The 11,229-nt window shown below is 33.4% G+C and overlaps 1 protein-coding gene across 1 annotated transcript in view; it reads right to left on the reverse strand.

The window, feature by feature from the left end:
• Positions 1–10,946, reverse strand: part of NLG-4 (neuroligin 4) — an 88,158-nt gene extending 77,212 nt beyond the window's left edge. The window contains exons 1-4 of the mRNA XM_018453473.1: positions 10,595–10,946; positions 6,152–6,461; positions 4,944–5,151; positions 3,752–4,006 (exon numbers count right to left, since the gene is read on the reverse strand). Coding sequence (XP_018308975.1) covers positions 3,752–4,006; positions 4,944–5,151; positions 6,152–6,461; positions 10,595–10,946 — 1,125 coding nt within the window. The remainder of the gene's footprint in view (positions 1–3,751; positions 4,007–4,943; positions 5,152–6,151; positions 6,462–10,594) is intronic.
• Positions 10,947–11,229: the final 283 nt, after the last annotated feature.

Consider the following 11,229-nt stretch of genomic DNA (forward strand, 5'->3'; position numbering starts at 1 on the left):
CAAGATTATTCGTATCCTGATCATATAAAATATATAATATTACTCTTCTTGAATAATTATCTTTCTAAAAAATAAATTTTATGGATTTGTTCAGTTTTGAAAGATTGATAAAATGAAAAAGATAGAATCATTTTTTAATGGATTTTTAAAGGCAAATTTTACAGTTATTTTTATTTATTAAATAAAATTTTTATTAATTTCATTTATTAAATAAAATCATCCGAAATGAGACTTTTTATAAATTTATTACAGACTTTTTGAAACATCCAACTACAATACCTAATATGATGTGGTTTTGAACTATTGGAAAATCGGTTTTTGCAGGCAGAGTAAAGAATAAGTGTAAAGAGAACGGCAAGATGCCTGCCTGCAGGACAAGGTATTGCTGGCGAATGTGAAAAAGTAGGAAAATTGTATTGTGAACAAACGTGGTGGCGTGTTGCCGTGCATGTGGTGCGCGTGACATGACTGGAATATTTTGTGCTGCTCACACATTGACGAAGCTGTCTCGTCCTTTGGCCTATGTACGCGACCACCATACGATTATGAACGGACTATGAATACGAACCAATCCCAAAAACCTAACATGGTCATCTAATTGGTCAAAGATCTTCCTTTTTTAAATTCTTGTCTGAAAATCAGATTATTCTTCAAATAACATTATCGGCCCCAATTACTAAAACAGATTATTAAAAAGTAAGGTAATAAACTAAGTAAGGTTGATAAACTAACGAATTTCGTTTGTATATTACAATAAAGATAGCGAAGCGAGATTTATATACGATGTTCTTTTTATTGGAATGCTAGCATATGAAACTTTTTCTCAATTTTATTTTATATGTTTACTCATCTTGTATAATAAATGTAATTGTAATATATAATTCAACATAATTTTTTAAATTACCTGGCATTTTTTCACTTGCTATTAAAAGCGGTTTGTTATTTATACATTTTTATAAATAAAGCTAGCAGATGGTACGATACAAGCAGTTTGTAAAATTAAAATATTTTATTCTTATTAGTTCATTGATAACAAAAAACAATTTATAGTTTATTAAATATAATAAATATAATAATTGAATATATTTTAAAATACATGATGCTTTTTTCCAAGCTGTTTGCAAAAAAAAGCATAAAATCACTCTTAATCTACCGCAATAATCTCGCTTTCTCATAATTTATATTTATTGAACGATAAAATAAAAGCATTTAATATATATATTTTAAAAACTTATAGGGGATGAAAGAATGAGGGAAAAAGCAGATAAACTGATTAACTCTGCAAATAATTTTAATGTAAATTGAAATAGAATTGGGTTCGTACTTCGTAATGGCTGTCAGGAGAAACGCGTCGACTACAAATGACGCGATGGCATCCTTATTATATTCAACGTACGTGCGCCGGTTGCATCGTAAATCGAATCTTTCTATTATCTTTTAAAGTAGGATATGTAGTGTGTCTTGCCTTGGTAAAGTATTTATTTTCAACTAAAGAACGTATAAATCGTTGTATGATAAAGATGAATGTGTCCATTTTTTCATTTTCATTACTCTAATATTCTCTTTAATTAAAATTATATAAGCAAAAAAAATTGCTTAATGAACGCTTTTAATTTCACGATGTTAAATAAGTTAACAAAATATGGCTCGTAAGACAAAAGCTATCTGCGTTTGCTCCGTATTTTGTCTTATTTTTTTATAAATATTAATTACGAAATTAAGTAAAGATATTTGCTTTTTTTTCGATTTATTTTTATTCAATTCATCTAGGATTAAACAAATAAAGTATAAAATAATTATTTTAAGCAAACGAATCGTCCTGGGGCTAATATACATATAAACCAGAAAGTTGAATTTATCTGGATAAAAGAGAGAAACATTGCAGATGCAAAGATACAAACTAAATAAAATAAACGGAATATATTTTAACTTGAAGAGAAAGTATCAGTTGTCCTATATTGCACAAGAACGTGTTGCTTATCCAAAGTAAAACATATATTATAAAATAATTGAACTGTTGCGTTGATAATATGCAATAAGCGTAAATTTCTGCATGACGCATCCTGATGAAACACATTCTGGGTAGAAAAGGATATTAACTGAATCAATAATTAATGTACGAGCATAATTACGAGTGAAATGGTCGAAATGTTGGCAACCTGTAACTGTTTATTCGGAGTAATTATGGATGCAACCTGGTGGAGAAGGATTCTATCTGTTTTACGATAGCAAACAACAGAGGAGACGCGTACCGCGAGATAAAGGCAGAATGTTAGATGCCACCAGGTTGGGACAGCATCACAAACAACGGAAAGCAGCACGATAGTCCCGCGATTCGACTGATTATTCTACCGACGCGATCTCCGTACATATTTACTCAACGGAATTTCTCTGGAAACTGTAGAGTCTCTCATATACCTATACTGCTATCTAATCGACCACTCGTGATCCATTATCAATTATTGATCTAATGGAATTTCTGAGCAATGAATTTAAGTGGAAAGGAACCTTTCAAAATAAATTCAAAATTTGTAGTGTTATTCATTTATTCGTTAATTGCAATTTTTATCTTTTTATAATACAGTAAATGATTTAATAAAGTTAATAAGATAGATCAAATAATTCATTTTTATAAAATAAATAATCTACTAATTTAATGAAAATTGCTTAAATCAATAATTGTGATAAAAAAATTCTTTTATCTTTTTTGCCTCTTCTTTTCCAAAAAATTTCATTGTTTAACATATGATGACATCTATTAACTAAATACCTAATCAAATTTTCGAAATTAATTTTATATTTAAAAAAATAATTTATAAAAACATTACATGAAATGTTGATTATAAGATATTATATGAAAATAATGTAATACGTATATTATACATATTCGAATTTTGTCAAAAGAGCCTGAGTTCGTACTGATAATGAGAGGCGTCGTGGTACTTGGTACATCGCGGTGAACAATAATATAACACCATGCATATAATGTAATCTGTGCATAATTGAACGTAAACATGCCGATAATTTGAACCGGCAATAGCGAATGGATGATGGCAGAGAGACAGAAGGAAAACAGTCATCACGCGGTTACATGAGAATATCCAGCGCCACCAACAAACGAATAATTGCCTTTGCTAAACTTGCATCCTTGCAGCGGACTGCAGTTAATGAAGCTAAGCACTCATGGGAGCGAAAAGCATTATCATTTTAACGAGCCACGATTGAAGGATATAGGACAAAAGTGAAATAAATCCATAATTGGACGGTGTTACCCGAAAATTAGTTAACTCATCAAATACTCGTTATAGTGTGTTGAACGTAGAATTTTACGCTATTGACTTTTTGTTATATATATTGAGGGTTAAAATTTTGGAATTAGTTAATTATGATGTTCTGAGCAACATAAAAATGTAATTAACTTTATAAAATGCAAAATAGTATAAATCATATTTACAATTCTTTTTTATTAGCAGTCATTATATAAATCTCTATTATTATAAATTGTGATTACGAATATAATGTTATAAATTAAAAAATCGAGTCTTAAGATTTATTTACTTATTAGATCGTATCACGTCAGAATTGATTTTAATCGAGGCCTTCTGCGAAAATGCAATTATATATACGAACATTGAACAGGGGATTTTAAATTTATTTATAAATTGTATTATGTAGCAGATTTTTAATTTCTGATCACACATAATTATGATTATAAAATCATAATTTTATTTTTTTTGTTAGTTTTACTTACCTGAGGATAATCACCGTCTTTCATTTGATAGTCGAACACATAAAAGTAAGTCTTGGGCATGGGTTCCTCCTCGCTGTCGAGGATCGGTGCAATATGAGGATTGTTCGGTTTCTTAGTATGCCTCAAAGTGAAGAGATCTCCGGTTTGTACGAGCGGCGCTACGAATTGTGCATCGCTCAATGCCTGCACACACGCATCTTTTGTATTGACGGGATGCTGAACTGTTCTCTCCCAGTCAGTATATTCATTCACCACCTGAATACAAAAGAAATTCCAAGTCTATCGTTTACGTAGCAAGTGGTTACTAGAAAATTAACAGTAATTTGTTTGTCTTCTCGTGGAGATATAATTATATTTTTTAATTGATTAAATGAGTATTGCCTAAAATATATTGTTAACCATAAATCTTTAATATAAATCTTTAATATTTTATGAAGTGTGTTGAAAACTTTCAACGATAGTGTATGTTTAAGTAAAAATGAAATGGAGAGATTGAAAAATCATTTAACTAAAATCAAACTGTTCCTTTAAAATAATTTTCAATTACGTTCTAACTAAAAAATTGTTAAAATAAAGCTGTTGCGAGTGTTGCACACAATATCAGGTTTATTTTCCCTTATCATTGTATCAGAAATGCGTTCGAGCGCGTTTATCTGCTATTGGCGCTCGTAAAAATATATTGTTGCAGTCATAATTATTTAATTGGCTATAATTATTAAGTATCTATAAATGCTCGACCTGTATGGCTTCTGCGTGGACCGATAACGCGCCGGCCAAATGAAATTGCATCGTCGGTATATTTGGACAAAACGCAATGCTCGCGATTCAATCGTTGTATGAAACGTAACAATTACGTTGTGCGATAAATTCCGCACGTATGCAACGACGTATGCGCCGCAAATATGCGCGGCATGTCACATACTGCTAGCATAATTATAATTTATCGTTACTTTTTGAAAATTGCTATCGTCTAGTTTTCGAAGATTTCTTTATATTCTAGGGAGATAATTTTAAATTCAGATTTTAGGCGTAGAAAAATATCAAATGTTTTTATATAAATAAGAATTTTTAATTAGAATTAGAATTTTGAATTAGTCTTAAAAAAATCGGAGCAAAGATTTAGGCATTGTACAGCTATTGTCACATGAAATTCATTATTATTCAATTGGTTAGATGAAGGACAATGACTTACTGTATAAAATATTTCTGTGAGATGATAGACATATGCATTTCTCACATATGTACGGATGATTCTGTCTCTTCTTTCTCCTTCGAATCCTTGCAAGACATCTTTTTCCGCAAACTTCCATAAAGCCTCACTTGTTGTCACGCCAAATAATAAATCATATTTGTTGTTGCTCGTGATTGGTGCGCCGTGTTCAGCTTTTTTTGGGAGAGGGCTAAAATGAAATTCACAATTTTAGTTTAACATTCAATCTTTATCAAATAATTATTTTAAGAAAATATTGTAAATCAAAAGAAAGCAGCAATTATGCAATATCATAGTTTTATTGTTAGAATGCAAGATAATATATATATATATATAATATAATTTGAATAATTAGGATACGGAAATCATTAGCATCTGCTAAATCTGTTTGGACTTGCGATTGCAAGTGGAAATTATAACTTGGTTAGAAGGTAAAGAGATGATAACACGAACTCGTTCCATGGTTTCCGGCATGAACGTGGTGCGATCTTCGATTGTAAGTATGCTAATGACGTTGTAGAGTTGAGGCAGGTCGTTTACAATCGCGTTAATGAACCACGCTAATGTTCGCGGTGGAACCGGCTCGTTTAGCTCCCTTTTTCCATTTAACGAGAAAACTCCGGGATCCGTCAGACGGAAGACGGAAGGCGAAATTATTGTGGAAGCCGACGTTAAGTGCGAGACCCCTCTCTGGGCAAGAAAGCAAAGTCGAGCCCGGAAGTGCACACATCAAAATAACTTTTCCGCCGCTTCACGGATTTCCTTTGCCGCCGCGAAAGAAAATGTAGAAATATACGCCGCATTACCATAAAACTCTATTAAGCCCGTTCTACCGGAATCCGAGGATTTTCCCCTTTTTCCCTTTTTTTCCTCACTGTGTCTCCAGATTTTATCCTTTTCCCCATTTGCACTATGGCTATATCCAAACTGGCACTAAAAGTTCGTAGTGCCAACAAACATATTTTATATCACATTTTGGTTTTGTATCGAAAGTTAAAAAGAAATTAAAAAATCTTGAAACATATATTAATGTGGAGAGATTCAAGAATTTTGAAATTTAAATTTAAACAATCTTTATAATTGAAAACTAGTAGAGAATTTTTTATTGTTTATAAAAAGCATTCTTTTAAAATTTATAAAATCATAGAGTAACTTGGAATCTTAAAAATTAATAGACTCTAGAGACTTACGCGAATCCTTGAAATTCAGGACCGAGGTAAGAAAGAAGATCTTTTTGAAAGTCTGGCTTAATGACGACGCCATCGACACTTGGACCAAACGCACTAAGAAATGTTGGGGGCTGAATGTCGACTTGCATCAGTTCTTCCAGACTACTTTCTCTCAAACAATCGACTATAAGCTCATTATCTTTAACAAGATCATCAGGAATGGAACAGTTGACCGCCTTGGCTAATTTCAGAGCGTAGGATACAGGATCTTCCACCACGGCCCAGGATGAAAGAGCGCTGCCTGACAACAGTATAGCTCGTTTGAATAATCCTGCAAATAAATAAAATATCTCTCGATTATTTTCAAATATACTGTATTATGTGTTATGTCTATAGGGTTATAAAATTAATTATATTAAGCTTTTTAATTATATTTCTACTATTTTACAAATCCATTATTCGTTATTTTCTAATATTTAAATTTTAAAATAAATAAAATATTTTTTATTTACGATTTTCAATATTTACAATATTTTAACTTTTTAATATTTACAATATTTTGATTTCTTAATATTGTAACTTTTTTGTTTAAATATTTTAATAATAGGTATTTATAATCTTTTTCAAATGTAATATATGATGTACAAGAACATTTTATTCGTAAAATTTTTAATTACTTTTTATATCTTAAGTTGTTTTTTATTTTATCCTATTTTGTAATTTATTTTAAGTTTTTTTTCAACTTGTTGTCTCTTGATGATTAAATATTTGGAGCGTGATATTTTGAATCATTATGTCAGATGCTAGAAGAAGCACAACGATTGCGACACTGAATATTATACGAGTGGATTGTTTGAGGAGGAAATTATGCTGGCGAAAATGGCGCTGCGAGTGGATGGAAGCCACGTCGTTACTCCTAGTGAGAAAAGAAAGACAAACCAAAGTCGCTCTCGAACTTGAAGAAAAGAGATGACCAACGACCTATAATTATCCGAGAAGAAAATCATTCTCGCGTGTACTCACATAGACGTTATTTGCCTAAGGAAAAACGGGATGCTCCGTTTTGTACTTTAAGAAGGAATTTTCAATCTACTAAGATAAAAATTATTTTTGCCTTGTATATCAAATTACTTCCTTTGTTTTTTTCCTGTTACCTGAAATATCTTATATAATTTTCATCCATTTGCTACATTTACTTATCAAAGCGTGTTATGTAAGCTTGAGATTTTCAATTGTAATTAAAAAAGTTGTGAAGAATGCAGAAATTTATTATTTTAAATGATTACAATTTTCTAAAAAATTTTTGCAAGAATTGAGTTTTATTGTTGAATATTCTCTAAGAATATCTCTTTTCTCCTAGCCCTAGTAAGAGATGAAAATATATTTCTCAATTTCAAGGAAAAAGGTACCAAGATAGGATATTTTCTACTTCGAGATGTTATGCTTCGATTGTCTCATTAACTTATCAAGTAAAAGTAACTTATTAAGAAAATTAACATGATAATGTTAGAGAAAGAGAGGGAAGAACTAAGAAGAGATGATGAAAAGGATCAGAAAGAGAGAGACAGAGAGAGAGAGAGAGAGGTTTTTTAAGAGAGCAAAAGCAGGAAATAACAGGACATCGTCGCGTCTCGAGACAGCCGCCTTGGAAAAATGGAATTCTCATTTCTATCCTCTGTGATACGGGAAAGAATGAAGCATCCGTGGAGCTAGGATGGTGAGAGAAAAGTCGGCATGCCGGGATCCTTTCCGATCGGAGATCCTTCCGTGCGCAAACAAATAAAAGGAAATTATGCTTTTTCTTTTGCGACACAAACGAGTACAAGCGTTTTAAATAATAGAATTTGCAAACAATGCGAATTTTATTAAGCGAGAGAATTTTATGACATTAATGTCATAATACCGAAAGGAATCCCGCCATAAATCTAATGCTTAATCACAAAAATGAAATAAATGAAACAGGTTTTTTTCATTTTTTATAAACCTTATTATTTATGGCGATATTCTTACAAACTATCATTTTCATGATCATAAAATCTTCGTCAATTTGATCCTAGAATGCTGTCGCTATTGAGTGATACAGTATTGTTATCGTAAATTTTACGTACAAGGAAATCAGTCTTAATTAATGTAACACTAGTTTCTTATATCTTTCATATTTTTTATGACAAAATATTTATAATATAGACTTTTATAAACACAAATAATCTAATTATCAATTTAAAAGGAAAGAAAGAACAAGCAATTATCAAATTCAATTTTAAAATGATATGGAATATATAGTTCACTTGTGTGGGCATCTCCTCATACACTCAAATAAAATATATAATAACACATAATATAATATCACAAACTGCTTAAAAAGTGAAATTACTTATGTTCTCTGTCATAATGCTGACCATCAGAAAGTTCAAAATTGATATATGTACAACAGAATTTTTATAAGCTTATCTCCGCTTAATTGTTCCAGTTTATAACATAGCAAATTAGACTTACCACTGAAGATATAACTTGTTAGCGCTTGATGATTTCGCTCACTTGAACATAAAATTTACATGTCGATAACATTTTATGATTAATCACTCAAATGACAGCTCAACGACTCTTTCTTCAACTACTCGATTGCACAATCATTTGAGTAATTTCTCATAATTTATCGTTTGAGATATATCATGCTTCTTTAATTAATGAAATCAAGGAAGTAGACAAGGAACGTAAAACAACCGCGATGTGTAAAAAGTGTGGAAGGAAAAACTCCCATCTCGGACACGCGTGGATGGCTGTGCCCTCCTCATAAGGGAGGAAAGTATTTTCCAATAGCGCTCACGACGAAGGTGGTGTCGGTAGGAAGGGACGATATTTCACGCACATAATATCACGAACGAAGGAACGAGATGGAGCAAAGATGAAAAGAACGAGACGAAAAGAGGTAAAGAGAGATGAGATGGCGGCGGGGGGAGAGCTTCCCCATATCCTCTCATCCATGTCCATCCCCGGAGGGGCTTGCAGGGGCTGTTAACCGTCGAACGTTAACCGTGAGCACGACCACGAAGATGGTCTGCTGCTGTTACTGGATGAAGATATAAAGGGAGACAGCCAATATCCTCGGCAATGTGTTACAGCGCCGATCGGCGCGAGTTCGTCCTCGAAAATATCTCGAACCCTGCAAAAGAGATGGGTAGAGGATGGTGGATAACGGGAGAAAGAAATTTCAAGCTGATATTCTTGCTGGTTTAAGCTACTTCTCATTTCTAAACTCTTTTCTCTCCTTTTTTCCAAAGTGAAGTATGCGATATGAAGATGGCGATTTTCATGCGACAGATGGCACATAAGTGACGAAGTTTTCTATGAAGTATTCCGATCACTAGACCTTGAGGTTTCCAGCACTCTGCTCTTGAGATTCCAAAAAGAATCTTTATATTCTCTTGTGTGATGACATTATATAATTTTATGGTAAAATAATATGCAGAATATTAAAATCATACGGAGGATGTGCTTGCATTTTTAAATTGACATGGAAAGAATGCTTTTGCTGAAATATTAAAAAATTTAAGCTTTATACAGATTTTGAAAACAATTTTGTTGGATCATCAAAATAATTATGTACAAAATTCAAGCATAATGAGCAATGCTCTAAAAAGTTTCCACATTCTAGCAACTATTTCGAGTGTCCTACATAATTATTTTGATAACCCAACAAAATTATTTTCAAATCTGTATCTAGCTTCACAGATATTTAGTTTTTTTCGTTCTTATTTGAATTTTAAAGATATTAAATACCTAATTTAAAATTTTCAAATAAAAGGTCTTGTATTATGTGATTATTTGTGGATAAAATTGAGAACCTCTGCTTGCTTGAATTCGTCTTTTTTACTGTGAGAAAGTAACGAAATCTTACAAAGACGAACTCGACACGCATAAGCTCGTTCCGCCTTCTCGTTGAAGATCTTGTTAGCGGATTCGGTTGCAATTTGATAAATCGATATAAATTCTCGCAAGCTCGTAAGTCAATCGAAGAAAATTCATTTTTGAGACGAAAAGAGCAAAGTCCACCTTCTTCTTATTTGCGAATACCTAATTGGTGTAACGAGTAATTAACTAACGCAAAATAATGCATTGTAACGAAGCTCATGTAAAACTTGCTACTCTTCAATTATGTGTAATGCGAAAGCGCTTTTAATCATTTATGAGACGCGCGAGCGCGGCGTGTTCTCTGAATAATTACGAGCGCAACATGGTGGCGAACGGTTCAGAAATTTTGACTGACTTCATTCTCGAGGAAATTTATTCATTACGCCTGCCTGAATTTTACAATTTACGACTATAAGTCGCTTTTAACGAAATACTGTTTTTTCCAACTTTATTGCTTTAGTTTATAAGCTCCCGTGGATAGCGTTTTTCGCCCAGTTGATACATCAAACTATGATGGAACTCATGTTAACTCAACAAGCTTTAATCACTTACCCCGAATAACGGTGGGGCTAATGGCGAGAAAATGCACGCATGCTGCTCCGGTACCCTGGCCCATAAGGGTGACATTTTCGGGATCACCTCCGAATCGTGCGATGTGCTCCTTAACCCAATGCAGGGCAGCGATTTGGTCCATGAGGCCATAATTTGCAACCCTTGCCTTAGTCTGCGGCGCCACGTTGGCGTTCAGGAAGCCGAGCACGCCCAACCGGTAGTTCATGGTGACGATCACTTGGTCGGTGTAGCTGGCTAGGACGCTACCATCGTAGGGGTTTCCGCTGCCCCAGTCGTAGCTTTCACCGTGAATGTACAGCAACACCGGATGCTTCCTGCCGCCCTCCGCCATGCCTGCGACACAAAGGGATCGCGTCGCGACGCGACGCGTCGTTTTAGTTCCTCTTTTACCAGCGGCAAACAGAGGTGACAAAGACGACGGTGCACGGTGTTGTCGGCGCCGTCGTCTTCTTTGTCACGGACATGTCGAGAACACGAAGCATCTACCTGCCGAAGCAACTCGTATCCGGACATGACCCGATATTGTCCCATGTTCCGGACAGAATACGAACCGTGCTGAGCGTTGCAATATTATCAAATTTCTTTCAAATGTTACTTTCAAATATAAGTAATCA

This window comes from Mycetomoellerius zeteki, unplaced genomic scaffold (assembly GCF_001594055.1).
Source record: "Mycetomoellerius zeteki isolate Tzet28-1 unplaced genomic scaffold, Tzet1.0 scaffold386, whole genome shotgun sequence".
Classification (NCBI taxonomy): Eukaryota; Metazoa; Arthropoda; class Insecta; order Hymenoptera; family Formicidae; genus Mycetomoellerius; species Mycetomoellerius zeteki.